This window comes from Chionomys nivalis, chromosome 16, assembly GCF_950005125.1.
Source record: "Chionomys nivalis chromosome 16, mChiNiv1.1, whole genome shotgun sequence".
NCBI lineage: Eukaryota > Metazoa > Chordata > Mammalia > Rodentia > Cricetidae > Chionomys > Chionomys nivalis.
The window spans coordinates 50,773,470-50,791,712 of NC_080101.1; the positions used below are offsets into that span (position 1 = coordinate 50,773,470).

Here is an 18,243-nt window from a genome sequence, read left to right on the forward strand (position 1 = left end):
CAGCTGGGACATAAAGGGCTACTGAGCTGCAAACAACCTGAGGTTATAAAAGAGAGAGGGCAGAGGTGCTGAAAGGGCTGTATAAAGTCTCGAGTAAACAGAAATGAGTAACCCAAAGCTACTGGCTACACCGAATGGGGAAGCAACGTGCCAGAAACAGGGATGGTGTAGCTATAACGGCAGCAGGCAAACACTTGCTACTGAGGTACAATCATCCTAGATAATTCCATTAACTACGCTAAGTCCTGGAACCTGCACTGCACGCTGCCCCGGGTAATGAGGTGAGACCCCCTATAGTCCTGTTCTGGGCAGCTCAGGACGTGAATCATCCTCCATCCCATTTATGCGCAGTGCATGTGCTGTGACTCTTAGTCACTTAGTGGCCCCGTGGATCACCAGCTCGCCACAGGATTGCAATCAGTGCTTGTATGCAGATAACCTTTATTTTACTTGTGTTCAAAGTGTAAAAGAAGCAATGCTGGCAAATTAGCTAAGCCCAAGAGAAGCTGGAAAGTGCTTTTTTGAAGAGAAAAATACACTAAGATACTTGGAGGAGGGAGACAGAGAATACTTACCTTTTTCTTTCTTTCTCATAATGTAGCCCTGGTTGGCCCGGAACTCTATGGGTGGCCTCAAAAACATGGAGATCCATGCGCCTTTGCCTCCCGAGCGTGGGATCAAAGGCATGTGTCACCACACCTGGCGGTGCACCTGTCTTCATTACACTGGTATCGCTCTACTGTATTACTCGTCGTTGTTAACCTCCTACTGTCTCTGTACACCAAACTTCACTGTAGTGTGTGTGCAGGATTCAGTATCATCTGTGGGATCACCTGCTATCCACTAGAGGTATTAGAATGTATTCCCTATAGCTCAATATCACTGTAGTTCATTGAGCATGGATATATCTATCTATCTATCTATATATCACATCACTTATTCTAGAGACGGAGAATTCACCATATGCCCGGGGCTGACCTTGAACTAACCCCTCCAGCTTTACTCTCCTGAGTACCCCTGGGATTACAGCTGCGCCCCATGATCTGTGACTCTAGTACGCCAGTTCCTGTGATTTCAATGCTCTCATGAGATTTGGAGTAGCTCTGTGACCTCAATCACAAATACCATATATTCCAGCTACATGAATTAGTTCAACCACAGGATGCCTTTCTCTGTCTGTTTATGCACACTGAAACACGTCTCCTCTAAACCAACACTGCATTTTCATGTGACTACCACTTGCTTTGTGCAGATGGAGCTCAGGTGCCCCTTAGCAGCCTTCTATAACTCCCCCAGGTTATATATTCTTCCTTTGTCACAAACAAACCTAACAGTGCTCACATTGTCTTGACAAGACGATGAGCTCACTCTGAGAGTCCAAATGCTGTTCCGTTCACCTTTGTCTCCTCGGTATCTGGCGCAGTCCCCAGCACAGAGCCTTTAATCTGTCACGGCTTTTGTTAGAGCGCGGTTGCTAGGCTCTCGAAATGACTGATAGATTTAGTAGCTTCCCATCCTTCCCCCTTCTTTGAAAAGGTCTACTTGCAATGTGTGGTATCTGAAGTGTGCCATAGCAATGTAACAGGTGTGTGGATGTTAAAATGAGATTTCCTCAACTCAAAATGCCCTCTTTATCTTCTCCCCAGCCTCTTTCAAGAACGGAGGAGGGAGCCAAGTGTTAGCAGGCATCTTACTGGGTCAGGAAGACAGGAGGATGGCTAGGACTAAGCAGCTCCGACTGTAGGAGTGATGAATTCTGGAGCTGGACCAGGGAAGAGTTGGGCATGAGAGATGGAGGCAGAGCAGAGTGAGTTTTCTGTGTTCTGACCTGACCAGTTTGGATAGTGTCTATATTCACCCCTCTGGGAATGACGGGAAGCAAGGAAAGAGGGAAGCTAATTATTCACATACCAAGAAAGTTATATTCTCTCTGTCTCAATTGTATTTATATGTGCTCACATTTTTAGTTTTTGGTGGTGGCATTATGGAGGACACTTAGATTACTGATTGTTTTAGGGATACTACTTGGTAACACCATTCACGTCAGAACTTTTACGTTGTCCCTTGCAGAAATGAGAAATTCTCCATTCCTCTTCCTCCAGATCACCGAATTCACCATTCTACCTTCTGTCTCCGCACCCAGCTGTTGTGGGTGCTTCATGCGAGCGGGGTCACAGTGTTTGTCTTTGGTGTCTTATTTCACTTAGTGTCGTCTTCGGAATTCACGCATGGCGCAGCATATGCCAGGTTTTCCTTTGTTTTTAAGACGTTTTTCTGTTAGCTCCACAGATCCCTGTTTAAGACAGCTTTGTGGAATGATTCTCAGAGGCTGAATGCTCAACCATACTGTGATTCTGTTTTATTTTTGGAGGAGGGCCACCTATTTTTCAGAGGCCACACGATTTTACCACCCCATCAGCTGTATATAAAGGTTCCACTTTCTCCACGCCCCGGCAGCTGTTCTTTCCTTACTTTTGGAAGTCCACAGCTATCCAAGTGGGCAGGAAGCGGTACCCGTGGTTCTGATCTGTGCTGATTAGTGAGTGATGCTAAACATCTTTTCACTTGGACATCTTCTTTGGGGAAATTATCCATTTGTGAATCGGGTCACTGGCTTTTAACTACTCCGTTTATAGTTATTCTGTCATTTTACTTCCGTGAAACAAGAGCACATGTGTTAAGATTGCATAAAGATGCTGGGAGGTGAAGGTGCTAAGAACAGATTTTGTTTATAAATTGAAATCTTACTTTAAAGGAAGAGTAAGGGAATATATACACCCAGAATTCTGAACTTATTTTAGTATTATAGCTTACACCTGTATGGGGCGATTAAGCATTGCTGAACCATATTGTTCTGCACAGGGTTTTCTGTGAAGATGGGAAGTCCATTCAGAATAGAAGAGAAAGGCAGACAAGAGAAACGAGTTACGGAAGCCTCGTAACATCGAGTTCAACGGGCTACTTCCAGTATGTGGTGAAGCTCCCTTAGGCAGGTGGCTGACCCAGAGGCAGCCGCAGGACTGTGAAGACCGCTCCAGCAGGTGTGCTGGCTCATGAAGGCTGCGTTCCTGCAGCTCCCCTGAATGCTTGGAGCGGGCCCAAGCGGCCACAAAGCTCCTTCTCCCCAGCCATCATTATTGCTTAGATAACCTTGGGGAGAGACTTAGTGAATTAAAATTTCTGGAAACTCCTGAGACTCGCAAGTTATTTACTTCCTGAGCCCTGTAAATTTAAGGTTCCTGAGTCTTAGGAACCTCCCCCAGAACGGAATGTTTCAATTTGTAGGAAATTACTACACACCACTGCTAATCTAGCCATTACTTAAGAATGTTATTGATATTTTAAATGGCCTACCTTAATTCTTCTAATGAAAAGAAAATATTTTGATATATAACTTATATATAAACTGATGAGTATTTCTGTACTAAAATCTAAACATGCAAAGCATGTTGGTTGTAGCAATGAATTACAAAAATAAATATTCAGGGTCTGGAGAGATGGCTCAGCATTTCAGAGCACTGGCTAGTCTTGCAGAGGAATGCAGTGTGGTTCCCAGCACCCTCATGGTGGCTAACAACATCTGGAACTTCAGTTCCAGGGGCTCCAATGCCCTCTTCTGGCCTCTGTGCACACTGTATGCATGTAACACACTGACACCCACGCAGGCAAAATATCTATCCGCATAAAATAAAAATAAATACATTTTTAAAAATAATTATTAATCACATAGTATTTCAAGTTGGTATATTTAATATTTTTTCAATGACAAACTTATGAATCATTAATGGATGCCATCGTAAGAAAACAAGCATAACATAGAGATGTAGAATCAATGCCAAGATGATCTAATTGATAAAAACATGAAAGAAACTTGGTATGTAAAAGGTATAGACAGGGTTGAAGAAAAGGAGTATGCAGACATCTGTGCTGCTGACAAATGCTAATACATAGCCAAACTCAAGTAGTAACTGCTTTGAACTGTGCAAATTTTATTATTCTTAAGTAACCATTTTACTTAATCCATAGGAAATTGACAAAGTGCTAGATTCAGAAAAATGTTCCAAGGCCAAGGTTACATCAATAACCTGCCCTACAGATGTACAATATAATTTACATACTTTAGAAAGATATCGAGGGTTATTTAAAGTCCCACATTCGATATTCTCTATGAATAATCTACAGCTAAAAGAACATACCACCCTCTACCAGCAAGCAAGCCAGCTTCAGCGCCTGACACTAAAGGACAGCTCTCCACTTCTTGTCAGGCTCTGTGATGTGAACTGCAGAAAGAAAATCGGAAAGAAAAACAAAAGCTAAGTATGTCCAACTGGGCTTTCAATTATTTTGTAATAAGATATACACATTCTTTAATGGAATTTTGTTGATGACTATCATATGAGTTTCTCCTTGTATGTAAGCATGGCTAAGGCTTTCACACAACATTCCAGCTTGGGCAAACTTCTCAATTTTAAGGACTAAACATTTATACGAATGCTTGATTTGACAAATTAATTACCATAAGGAAATAATTATAGGACACGTTACTATCTCTGATGTCACTATTCTTACTAACACTTAAGACCTGCGTCTGTTTTCAGGTGTCCCACATGTCACTGTAAGAGGCCATCCTCCTGGTGCACAGCCGTGATGCCGTGAGGGCAGGAGGGTCTGGATCCTCTCCAGTCCTCTCCCCTGAATGTGACACTTACGGGAGGACTCAGGGACACTATGGGAGGACTCAGGGACACTTACGGGAGGACTCAGGGTCACTATGGGAGGACTCAGGGACACTTAGGGGAGGACTCAGGGACACTTAGGGGAGGACTCAGGGGCACTTATGGGAAGACTCAGGGACACTTAGGGGAGGACTCAGGGACACTTAGGGGAGGACTCAGGGGCACTTACGGGAGGACTCAGGGTCACTTACGGGAGGACTCAGGGACACTTAGGGGAGGACTCAGGGACACTATGGGAGGACTCAGGGACACTATGGGAGGACTCGGACACTATGGGAGGACTCAGGGTCTGCTGTTTTAAGATGGAACTCGTGCACCTGCAGAAACGTCTGCTTGCCAGTAGTAAATGCGTTAGCACTCAGAAACATACATACATATTTTCCCTTCTTTCTCGAGTTTCTTCAGATGAAGCAGGAGATTATGCTCTGCCATCTTCTGTAAATTCTCTGGAACATTCTGAAAAGAAAACAGGAATGAATGCGAGTCTCATTTCTGGACACTTAGCTTTCTGGAATCTTTAAACAACACACACACAACAGTAAAGGAAGTTTAACCTGAGCACACTTTAGTGCTAACCGAGGTCAGGGATGTGGCTTGGCTGAGCTTTCCTACCAGGCTCAAAACCCAGCTCCAGTCCCAGCACCACCTAAAAAGGTGACCTCTGCACTCAGAGGTAGGGGCAGGGTAGCCAAAGGTTCAAGGTCATACTTGGCTACTTTGTGAAGCCAGCACCTGAGATCCTGCCTCAAAAAAGCAAAACCAGATAAAAAAAAAAAACATACCAACCTAAACCAGTTCTATCTTGCAAATGTTCTTGCTTCAGACCATCCTTTTATATTTCTACAGATAAAAGAGATTAAATGCCATAAAAACAATAGCAGTGCCTTATTTTGTTCACTACCGAATTCCTAGTGTGTAGCATACTGACACACAGTAGAAACTCATTAATATTTATAAATGATATTTATAAGTATCAGAATTATTCTTAGTATTCAAATAGTTTTGAATCTGCTTTATACTTTTTTCGGTATTATGATAATATCTTTGTACCTTATGACTCACGGTTTCCTGTTACTCTTGCTAAAATAATAATGTAATGTTGACATGCCATTTGAATAAAGAGAAAATGTACTTTATTCTTTAAATAAGAATTGCAATTATGAAGTCAATTTTCTCTTACTATCTCTGTGTCCTAATTAGCTTTAATTGTTATCTCAACACAGCCCACAGACATCTGACCAGAGAGCCTCAGGTGAGGAATTGCCTAGATCAGATTGTCCCATAGGTGTGTCTGTGGGGGCCTGTCTTGATTATCAATTGACCTGGAAGGGTCCAGCCTTCTGTGGGCAGTCCCATCCCTAGGCAGGTGGGGCCTGGGTTACATAAAACAAAAACATTTGCTAAAGCACTTCCTCCACGGTTCCCACCTTGATTTCTCGCTCTGACTCCCCTGAGTGATGGGCTGTGACCTGCAAGGATACAGCACATAAATCCTCCTCTTCATAAGCGGCTGTGTCAGAGTGACTCGCCACAGCGATGGGATGGAACCAGAATGCTGCTTCTCAGCTCCCTCATCTTATTTGACAAGACTATCAGATTATCTCGGTCAAAATTCAATGGCTTTGTCTCACTCACTATACCCTCACTGTACTGGCTTGTTTCTCTTTTTTGAAGACAGCTTTTTCTGCATTTTATCTCATTTCACTTAGCATTTATAGTCCTCTTGCATATTTCCCCCTAGATTTACCTTAAACATTGATGTTTGCAAAGAAACCCCGGTGTTTACAAAGGGTTGTATCATTGGCTCTCTCTCTTTTGAAACATATGTAGCAGACTTTTTTTCTTATTTATTTATGTATTTATTTATTATGTATACAGTATTCTGACTGTGTGTATGTCTGCAGGCCAGAAGAGGGCACCAGACCTCATTACAGATGGTTGTGAGCCACCACGTAGTTGCTGGGAATTGAACTCAGAACCTTTGGAAGAGCAGGCATTGCTCTTAACCGCTGAGCCATCTCCCCAGCCTCTCTCTCTCTTTTGAGACAGTTCAATCTGGCTTCTCACTGTCTGCAAGGCTGGCCTCAAACTCACTCAGCCTTCCGAGTTCTGGGATTACAGGTGTGGGACCCCATACTCAGTTTCCCTTTTCATTTTTCACTCAGTGAACACACACAGAGATAATAAACACTGGTGACTCCGAATCTGAATTTTCAGCTCCTGTTCTCCTTTCAGCACCAGCGCCATCAACCGACCCTCCACCAGTGTGGTTTTCTAGATCTCAACACGTAAGTTATCCACGCAGGATCTGAAAGTGGTCATTCCCAGATTATTGGGCACCACTAGCACTCTTAGCTGGCAGTGAAGTCTTCTTGTGATCTGATCTCATCTACTCTTCCTACTTCACCTTCTGGGATGCTCTTCTGTCTGTCCACATCTGCAGTCTGTGCTCCTGGGACATGTCTTCTTGGATTTGCCAACACAGCGGCTTACCATTGCTCTAGTGTCTGAACATGCTCTCACTACCTAGAATGATTTCTTCTCTGCTCTACTCTGGCCTACGGTATTCATGTTCCCAATGCTTTTTTTTTCCAGATAGTGCTGGGCATCCTGAACCAGGGCTTTGAAAATGCTGGGCTAACGCTCTGCTCTTGAGCTACAGCCCAGCCACAGGTAGCTTTTCATCTGTTCATCATTGTCTCTGGAATGGGGCACACTGAGTACGATGTCACAGCTTGACATAAGTCTACGGTATGCTAAAGCCCTTTACTCTTGCTGCCACCATCTCCAGGCACCGTATAAACTCAACACTATGTACCCCAGGCTAGCCTCAATAGCTCCATCTCGGCTTCCCGAGGACCAAGACTATATGTATGTGCCACTGTGTCCACCATACAGGACTGGACACTGAGTCACTAAGCTCCACTGCCTGCACAGCAGATGCTAAACTTGTAAGGACACTGAGCAGCATGGCCTGACTACCACACAGTGCTCCAGGGATGCAACTAGAGGCCACCACTGCTGTGGAGTTCTTCCCCACAGAAAGTATTCTATTCATGATTCTGATGCACATTTTCCATCACCATCATTCGCCTACAACTTCCCACCGCCATCATCCTCGGGTTTTTTTTGTTTTTTTTTTTTTATTTTGTTTCTGCTTAGAAGATCACTCTGTGTCATTTACTGAAGGCTTGGACACCAGATAGCCAAGGTGGCTAGAACAGTGTGTGTCATTACAAAACTCAAGAGCAGTTTCTCCTGCTGAGTCAGGTAAGTAGGGTTTAGTGATGGCTCAGGATGAGATTCTTGTTATCTATGGACCTTTTTCTTTCTTAAACTACTGGTTTCAAGTCAAGACAATTAGCATTACTTGCATAGTCAAAAGACTTGTTTTCACCTGGGACATATTAAGTTTACCACATAGCTTACTAAATAATACCCTAGTAAACGGTAGTCATGTACAGATAAGATGAAAGAAAGTTACCTTGTAAACCATTTTCATAAGTTCAGTCACTGTAAATGATTTTTCAAAGTTATCACGGATTAATGTAAGAACTTGTTCTTCTCGCTTATTTCTGTGAGAAATATATTCCAGAATTTTAGCTTCAGCATTGTGGATTACTGGGCCATGTCCTGAATTAAAAGAATTACACAAGTTTCTGTAACCAAATAAAAACACTAAGTACAAAGCTAATTCACTTTATTTGAGAATAATTCACTCTATTTGAGAATAATTCATATGCAGCACTGAAAAGCATTAAGTACATAAATACTCATTGCTTGGAAAGCTACGGCACAGGCCCTTCAGAAGGGGCTGTCAAGAACATTCTGTGGTGGGAGGTTTCATGAGACTCGCCTACCTATTCAGTCGTGTAGCCACTGGTGAACTGCCTATGCCCCTCCTGTAAACAACTTCCCCCAAGCTCCTGTAAGCAACCCTAATTGAGCTCATTGGATCACCAAACAAAGGCTTGAAAGCAGAGTGGGGAGGGCTTTGGGCAGGGGAAGGGGTCAGTGGGAATGGGTGGGGAACAAGAAATGTATTAGGAGGTAAATATAATCAAAATATATTTTTAAAGGTATGTTCTACTATTTATGTGTATGTGCATGCCTGTGTGGGTGTGTGTATGAGTATATGGGTGCTTGTGGAGTCACTGACTCCTCTGGAGCTGCTGTTACAAGTGCATGTGAGCCTTCTACATGGGAGCCTCTCGGAGTACATTATATAAACTTATGAAAATGTCATAATGAAACTGATTATTATGTATAACTAATATATGCTAATAAAAAGCACTACATTATAGACTGCTTGGGGAAAACTAAAGCTTTGATGGCAACTATAAAAAATGTGCATAATGCCAAAAACCTTTAGAGAATTATGTCAAATAAAAATATATAATGTTATTATGGACCTTAAAATATAAGATCTATTTTAGCAATAGTATATGCATTATATCAGTAATCACAATAATGGTAGGTGATATGTAGTGTTTACTGGGTACACAGTATTATCCCACATACTTGAAGTATTGTGTACTTTTAAGGATCCGTGAGGCAGGTATTATTACTATCCACAGGAAGGTACAGAACCTGCCTGCAGCTGTATAGCTAAGAAGGGGTGGAGCTGAGATTCCTACTAGGCAGTTTTTGAGCACTGTGGGTGCTGTCCTAACCACTGTAGTAAGCTTATGAACAAAAGCCTGAAAAGGGAGAATACAAAAGTGTCCAAGACCCAGGGTAGAAGGAAAATAGAGCAAATGTTACAAGTTCAGAACCTGTAACAACCCAGATGCAGTTACACTGAAATCCACCTGCGCTTTAAACAGTCCAGAATGGTACAGAAGTCCACAAAAGAGATATTTTAAATCTTCGAGAACAAAACAAAAAACCCAAAAAACCCCAAAACCAACCAAACAAAACAGGCTAACCGAGAACCACACAAAGAGTGCTGGACTTGGGTTTGTACCGGCTGTTTCCTTCTTAGCCTGGAGGAAGCTTTCTCTTTGAGCCTGTTTCTTTAGCTGTGCACTTACCAGCACCTACTTCACAGGGCTTCAGTGAGCACATAGCTATAGAGGCCCCCTGATGATACCTGCAGGGAAGCAGTCTTAACTGTATGGTAGCTATGCTGATTGAGTATAGTTTACATAAGAACAACTTCCCTGTTACTAATACAAGATGTCCACTGGATCCAAACACTCTGGGAACCTTTGTAGGCAGCCTCTCATTGGCCTGGCTTGGGAGTGCATTGAGCAGCTACTCCTTCTGCCTTTCATGCAGCCGTCGGTGCCTACTCCTCTCATGCCATGATAACACACATGCCCAGCTATACGGTGCATTTACTATTTCCTAGGCACCCAGAACTCAAGAGAAAATGCAAGTGTCCTGACAGCTCTTTCCATGGCTGTTGTTAGGAGCAAGTTAGAAAATGAACCAATCCCCCTTTCCCTTCTGGGACTCTTGCTGGGCTTTTCTTAGCATCTACGATGGAGAGAACATTCATATTGAAGCAGTGCAGTGCTATTTGACATATAACAGGGCTCTTCTTCTGGAGAGTGGAAATTTACCATTTTATAGTTGCTATGGAAACCTGTCATGTCAACATTGTGAGTTAAAGTACAGAGGGCAAGTGTTACCCAAAATTTCACAGCTAAACTGTGGTTGATGAGAGAAGTCAGTTAAAAACAACAGGGACTAAAGCATTTTCCTATTCCCTTGTAAGCTTGTTTTGTTTCAACGGTTTAGCTGTGTGGAAGCTGAAGAAAACTTACAGAAAATGGACATGGTTCTCAGCCAGGAAATAACCAGCGTGTAATTTAAAGAAGTAGGGTAGGGCTTCTCAGGTGAGATGGTGACTGGGAGCTTCCTCTGTTTAACTCCATGGACAAGAGTCAGGGTGACGAGGAGCCCACTAAACTGAGGCGGAGGAAGGGAAGAGCACTGGGAATCAGGAGAGAGGTACAGGGACATTGAAGAGGCAGGCAGAAACACAAAGGTGTGGAAACCATCTTCAGCTCCACCCCCAGCTCCTGAGCAGAGAAGCTGAACTGCAATCCCAAGGGAAGGGAGGCAGGCCTGATGTCAACAGACTGTCCAGCTGTTGGAGAAATCCGCAATTTCTAAAGGCTTTAAATCCAGTGGGGGGTTCAGTGTGACAGAGACTCCTGTGTAGCAGACCAACTGCAAAGCAGCAACCTATTACTTTGTTCCCACACCTTGGAGAGCTAGGCCCACTGCGGGACCTGGATCAAAGAGTGATCACAAGGGAGGGAGACGGGAGGCAGGCTGCCGCTGTCTGTCTGCATGGAAGAGGCCGCAGGAAGCGGTGATGCAGACAGAGGAGGGCTAAATGGGAATTTGCCGAGAAGCCCAGGAAGCAGGAGCAGCGTGGGCTGTGGGATTGTGACTGGTGGCCCTGCTCTGTGTGGTCAGGAACGTACCGTACTGCTGATGGAGAGCTGAGTGCTTGGCCTTGGGAGCTGCCTTTCTGTATGTGTCAGTGAGGGACTGAGAGCTTTGAGGCCAGGGATGGGAGAGCAGTAGCCTTGCCTGCTGGCCTCCCTCCTGCGGGGTGCTTCAGCACTTGGCAGTGCCTGGAGGAGCTGAGACTAGTGGTCAGACTGCTGAGTTTCTTCAGTTTTTCATGTCCACTGAGAAACTGACACATGTATGGATACCACCTTGGCTTAGAAATTTGCCACCTCCTGGTGCAAAAACTGGTGAACCTCTGGAGCAGGTGAGAACTCGCCTAGCTTCAAAGGCCATAAAAGCTGGGGCTGCAGTGACTCCTGGACATAAGAAGGAGGCTCTAATGTGAAGGAAGACCCAGTACTAGCGAGAAGAAAGAGCACCAAAAATTGACAACATTAAGACATTATTACGTTCAAATATCAATAAGACTAAAAAGGAAATGACAGCAACCATGGCCACAACACTCAGGACCTCTGGAACAGATGGAGAGACCAAGCCTATGAAATGTGTAGTGTTGAAAAAGAAACTAAGTTACTGACAAGAGACTCAGAAAACGTATTCAGTACTGTTATAGCAGATTAATCCTTAAAAGGAGGGGAAGAAATGATCCTTCAAATTCAGGAGGCATTTAGAATCCCTCAACAAACATGACCAGAAAGCAGCCTTTCCGTCACAGTGTAGTGAGAATGCCCAGAGTACAGAACAATTAAAGAATGCTGATGCTGCACAGGGTATGTCAAGTTACAAAGGAAAACCTTTTAGAATAAAAGCAGACAAGTCAGCAGAAACCCTAAGGCCTGGGAAGCACAGACTGACGCATTTCAAGCCCCGAGACTAAGTAACTGTCAACCAAGCCTATTATACACTCAGTGAAGTTACCCTTTAAAAACTTCCCATTTCGAGTGCAAACTAAATTAATCTGCATCTCACAAGAAGCCACACAAGCCATGCAAGCTCCACATTAAGAAATCGGAGAGGAGCCAGTCGGATGGCTCAGTGGGTAAAAGCCCTTGCCGCTGAGTCTGCTGACCAGAGCTTGACACCTAGGACCCACATGGTGGAAGGAGAGAACCAGCTCCTTAAAGTTGTCCTCTGACATCCACATGTGTGCTATATATGCACATATGTGCACACATACACATATACACACATGTAAATAAACATCAAAAACCAGAGATATAGAACAAGTAACCAAACTAAGCACCTTGATGTCTTGAAATAAGAAAAGTCAAACCCAAGATTAATAAATAGAAATAATAACAGCCCAGAGGAGAAAGTAGTGAATATAAATGGTGACTGAAAGAATACAAAGGACCAACAAGAGAGCTGCTTTTTTTTTTTTTAAAAAAAAATGGGCAAGATTCTCAAATCCTTAACCAAACTAAGCTAAAGGAGGAGATAAGAGTTAGATGAAATTGAAGATAAGAAAGGACACACTGTAGGCGCCTACTGAACAGCAGATCACAGTACATTAATCTGTAAATTAGTCTAATAAATTGGATCATCAAAAATAAATGAATCAATTTCTAGCCACATATGATATCCCAAAGTTGAAACAAGAGGACAGAAACAACCAAACAGATGTGTAGTGGGAAATAAAGTTGAAGTCACGTTGCAGGCCCTCGAGGAAGAAAAGCCAGGGTGTGAAGAATTCACTACAGAAGAGCACCGGCCCTTTAATGAAAACTAGCACGAGCGGTCCTTGTGGTAGTCTGCATGTAACTGGTTCCTATAGTCTCCAGGGAGCAGTTCTATCAAGAGGTATGTTTTTGTTGGAGTGGGCATGGCCTTGTTGGAGGAAATGTGTCACTGTGGGGGGCAGGCTTTGAGGTTCCCTATGCTCAGGATATCGCCCTGATATCCTGTTGTCTCAGTCAACTTCCTGTTGCCTGCAAGATGTCAAACTCTCAGCTACCACAGTACCACATCTGCCTGCATGCCACCATGCTCCCCTCCATGATGATAATGGACTGAACCTTTGAAACTGTAAGCAAACTCCTTCAGTTAACTATTTCCTTTAGAAGAGTTGCCATGGTCTAACTAAGACAATCCTCAAACTGTTCCATATTGTGATAAAGAGATAAAGAGACACAAGAGGAAGTAATCCTTCCAGACCCAGGACAATAACCCAGGGCTACCTTGCTGCTAATGCTGCTGGGCAATGATCCAACAACAAAGGGGAAAAGGCCAATGTCCTTAATGAACACAAATCCTAAAACAAAATGAAACCCTAGCAAACTATATTAAATAACACCATAAAATACGATATTATCATGACCAAATTGATTTAATTCTAGAGTGGTTCAAAACATACAAGTAGCAAACACAACACAGTACAGAAATGGAATCAAAGACAAAAATCAAATGCCCATATCATCTGAAGCAGAGAAGGCTGACAAAACTCAGCTTCCCTCTGTGCTAACAGCCCTGAAGAGCACAGACCAGGAGCGCCAGACTTGAGCGCAATAAGGGCTATGTATGGAAAGCTTAGTGGCTAATGTACAGACTGGAGAAAAACAAAGCATTTCCTCTAAATTCAAGAACAGGACAAGGGTGTCTATAGTCATATTTTATTTGTGTTTTAATAAATAAAGCTTGCCTGAAGATCAGAGTACAAAGCTAGTCACACTAGTCCGCCATCGAGGCCAGGCAGTGCTGGCACACACCTTTAATCCCAGCAACCACACTAGTTAGCCATAGAGGCCAAGAGATGGTGGTGCACGCCTTTAATCCCAGCACTAGAGGGGAATATAAAATGGGAGGAGACAGGACTCAGGGTCTCAGTCTGCGGTCAGTCTGCCGTCACACTGAGGACAGGCTCTCACAGCCATGGTAGAGGTAAGAACTCTAGTGGCTGGCTGCTTTACTTCACTGATCTTCAGCTTGAACCCCAACATCTGACTCCAGGCTTTTATTATTGTGCTACAGATGTGCACTGTCTTCATTCTAATTCAATATGATGTTTGAATTCTTAGCTGAGTCAATAGCAAAGAGAAAGAAATACTGTGTGGTCTGAGTGTGAACTCCCATAAACTTGTTTCCTGTGCACCTAGCCAGCTAGTGCTGCTTTTTTTTTGGCCTGTGTGGGATCTCTCGGAGGTGGGCTAGGTAGCAGAAGTCAGTCACTAGGAAAGGGCCTTTTCAAGTCATAGCTGCACTGTAGAAATAACCAGAGGGAGACACAAATACGTGGACTGGCAGAATAAATATTGTGAAAAGAGCCTTATTACCCAAACTGATAAAGAGATTCCATGCAAATTGCCATCAAAATTCTGGTAACATCCTTCATACAACCAGAAAGAAGAGTTATCAAATTTATTGACATAAGACCACAGATAGCCAAAGCAAACCCAAGCAATGCTGATGGTATCATGATATCTGATTTCAAATTATACAGAGTTATCATAGCAAAAACAGTATGCTTCTGGCATCAAAACTGGTACACAGACTGGTGAAATACCCCAGAGTAACCCCCACTCAGCTATGCTACCTGATTCTTGACTAAGGAACCAAAACACAATGGTAGAAATACAGTCTTGCAGCAAACAGTGAGGGAAACTGACACACATGATGAGGAATGAAACAAAATCCCCGTCTCTTATCTTGGAAACCAGAAATTCAAAATAGATCAAGGGTCTCATTGTAAGACACAAACCTTTGAAACTACTAGAGCGGAACATGTGGCAAACACTTCCAAAGGAAGGCATGGAGAGGGGCGTCTGGAAAGGGCTCTGCAGCTCAAGCAATGGTCTCATGAAGAGGGGAGATTAGAAAGCTCTGTGCCAATAAGGAAAAAATCAGGATGATGAACAGACAGCCTACAGACCAGGAGGAATCTTTGCCAGCCACCAACTTCTCAATCAATTTCTCTCTCTCTCTTTCTCTCTCTCTCTCTCTCTCTCTCTCTCTCTCTCTCTCTCTCTCTCTCTCTCTCTCTCTCCCTCTCTCTCTCTCACACACACACCACACACACACACGAAGACATAACCAAACACCAAAAGGACAAATGGTCCAGACAGTAAGTGGGACAGTAAGTGGGAATAGACAGGATCTTATGTTATTCTGACTTAGTATCTGTGACTGAAGATGGCCTTGAATTTATAGTAATCCTCTTACCTCAAGAACTAGCGTTGCAGCATACACCATATCCAAAAGTGCCTCAAAGAAGCAAATTTGAAGAAGTACAAACAGATAATAAATACATGAAAAGAATATTTAATATCACCAGCCACCAGAGGAATGCAAATCCAGACTACACTGAGATTCTACTTCCTTGGTAGCCAGGATGGCTACCAGAAGAGAAAAAACAAGAAATGCTAGCAAGGATGGGGGAAGGGGACCATTAAACACTGCTGAGGGAACTGTAAACTGGTATGGTCAATATAGAAATAAGCATGTAGTTCCTCAGAAAATGAAAAACCAGAGCTGGAATATAGCTCTGAGGCAGTGTATTTGCTTATCATGTCCAAGGCCCTGGGTTCCACCCTCAATACTGTCAGAACTACCAAACCAAACAGACAACCAACCAAGTTACAAAGAGCACCATCACATGATGTACCATGACAGTGTATCTACCCAAAGAGATGAACAGTCACATGCAGCAGGCATACCTAAATGCCCACTTATCTGGGTACTAATTGCAACAGCAAGTTCTGAAATCAGCACAAGTGCCTGTTGATGGAGGAAAGGAAATGAAAAAAGTATCTATATATAATAGAATATTATTATTCCACAAGAATGAAATCATATTTGCTGGAAAATGGATGGATCATTATGTCAACCTCAGAAAGTCAAGTATCACGTGTCTCACTTATATGTAGCATCTAGATTAAACCAAACACGACTGGAAAAAAGAAAAGGCGAGTAAAATGATTCCTAATGATATTCTGCCCTACTCATAGACTGGTGCCTAGCCCAACTGTCATCAGAGCCGTTATCCAGTAACTGATGGAAACAGATGCAGATCTACAGCCAAACATTAGGTGGAGCTTGGGGAATCCTGAGGAAGAGGGGGTAAGGACATCTCAAGAAAACTCACAGAATCAATGAACCTGAGCTCATAGGGCTCACAGGGACTGACGTAACAACCAGGGCGCTGGCATGGGACTGACCTAGGCCCTATGTATATATGTTACTGTTGTGTAGCTTGGTCTTCTTGTAGGACTCCAAACAGTGGGAACAGGGCTGCCTATGACTCTTTTTACCCTCATTTGGGACCCTTTCCCTCACACTGGGTTGCCTCATCCAGCCTTAATATGAGGAGAGATGTCTAGTCTTACGGCAACTTGATATGCCATGTTTGGTTGATATCCATGGATATTTCTGGAGAGAAACAGGAGGAGAGGCTGGGGGGTGGGTGGGAGGAAGTGAGGTTGGAAGAGGGACTGGGAAGAGAGGAGGGAGAAGAAACTGTAGTCAAGATTAAAAACAAAAAAAGAAAAGGAATGAGGTGGCTGGAGAGCTGGCTCCAAGGGAAGAGCATGCACTACCATTACAGAAGACCTGGGTCCAGTTTTCTGAACTCCAGTCGGGAAGCTCACACCTGCCAGCACCAGGGGACCCTCTTTTGACCTCCACAGACACCGCACTAAGATGTGCAAATCCACACTCGGACACGTATACATTATTAAAAATAAAATCTTCAAAAAATGAAAGTTGCAGGAGAGGAATGGTGGGAAAAGGGAGTAAAAGAGGGAAATGAAGGTAAATATGATGAAGGCACATTTTATAACAGAAGCATGAAAATGCCATCCTGAAACCAAGTACTTGAACACTTAGTATATGTTAATACAAAAACTTCAAGCTGCCTATATATATGTCAACTCAGAGATAAGCCAAATGAACATTCTTTATCACGTGAAAAGATGGCTTGCTAGATTAAAAACACTACTCACCTGGGTATATAATATCAGCTTTGATTTTTAATAAGTTCTTCAGGGAGTTCATATAATCATAGAGGTCTTCAAATATTGTTGTTCCTTCTCCTAGGATACAATCCCCAGAAAATATGGCATTTTCCTCTTCCAGGAATAGAGCCATGTGGTCATCAGTGTGGCCAGGTGTGTGTATAACCCTAGTCAAAAACAGAAGTTATGAATCACAAAACAGTAAGTATGAATTCTTAGGCTTGGGGAAAATGTTGCAAAGTAAATAATTATATCATCTTTAGACAAGACATTAACATGCTACCAACGAGTCAAAAATCTCATTATCCCAGTTTTTTCAGGGGTTCCTCATGGAAAGTTGAGCACAGACAAATATCCCCTATTACTAGATCACATTTCTTATTCAGAAGTACGAATTTAATAGCATATTTTCTTATCTTATAAATAAAAAGATAAGAACAAATTTGAAATACATGAATGAAAATATAGAAAAGTTAAAATTAAGATTATTGAAAAATAGTACTTTTAGTAAGAACATAGCTTTTCAATTTCTTTCATTAATAATTAAAAACAAAACTAACTTTGGAAGTTTTTATTACTTCATTATATTTTCTATGCTATTAAATACTTTTCATAGGCAAATACCCAAGTGCTCTATATAAATACTTGGCACAATTCTATAAGTTTCAAAAATAAAATGTACTCTACTAGTACTTATATAAAATTTAAGAGAAACATCCTTAAATGTATTTGTTTCTGCTGTGGAACAATGGTCTGGTACCCTGCAAAGATTTTTTACTTGTATTTTAATAAACTACGGATTGACTACTAGTCAGGCAGGGTATAGTATAGGCAAGGTGACCAGGCAGGAAGTAAAGCCAGGGCAATGAGAACAGGAGAATTCTGGGAAGAGAAAAAGTCAGTCTGCAGTCATCACCCAGAGGCAGAGGAAACAAGATGAGAATGCTTCACTGATAAAGGTACCAAGCCACATAGCTAACACAGACAAGAATCATGGGCTAATTTAAGATATAAGAAAGAGTTAATAAGAAGCCTGAGCTAATAGGCCAACCAGTTTATGACTAATGTAGACCTCAATGTGTTTCTTTGGGATGGAACGGCTGTGGGATTGGGTGAGACAGAAACCTCAG

General features: G+C 42.7%; 1 protein-coding gene across 1 annotated transcript in view; it reads right to left on the reverse strand.

The window, feature by feature from the left end:
- Window positions 1-3,822: 3,822 nt before the first annotated feature.
- The window catches only part of Lactb2 (lactamase beta 2), a 33,997-nt gene continuing 19,576 nt past the window's right edge, over window positions 3,823-18,243 (reverse strand). The window contains exons 4-7 of the mRNA XM_057790777.1: window positions 17,102-17,280; window positions 8,221-8,369; window positions 5,111-5,192; window positions 3,823-4,280 (exon numbers count right to left, since the gene is read on the reverse strand). Coding sequence (XP_057646760.1) covers window positions 4,237-4,280; window positions 5,111-5,192; window positions 8,221-8,369; window positions 17,102-17,280 — 454 coding nt within the window. The 3' untranslated portion in view covers window positions 3,823-4,236. The remainder of the gene's footprint in view (window positions 4,281-5,110; window positions 5,193-8,220; window positions 8,370-17,101; window positions 17,281-18,243) is intronic.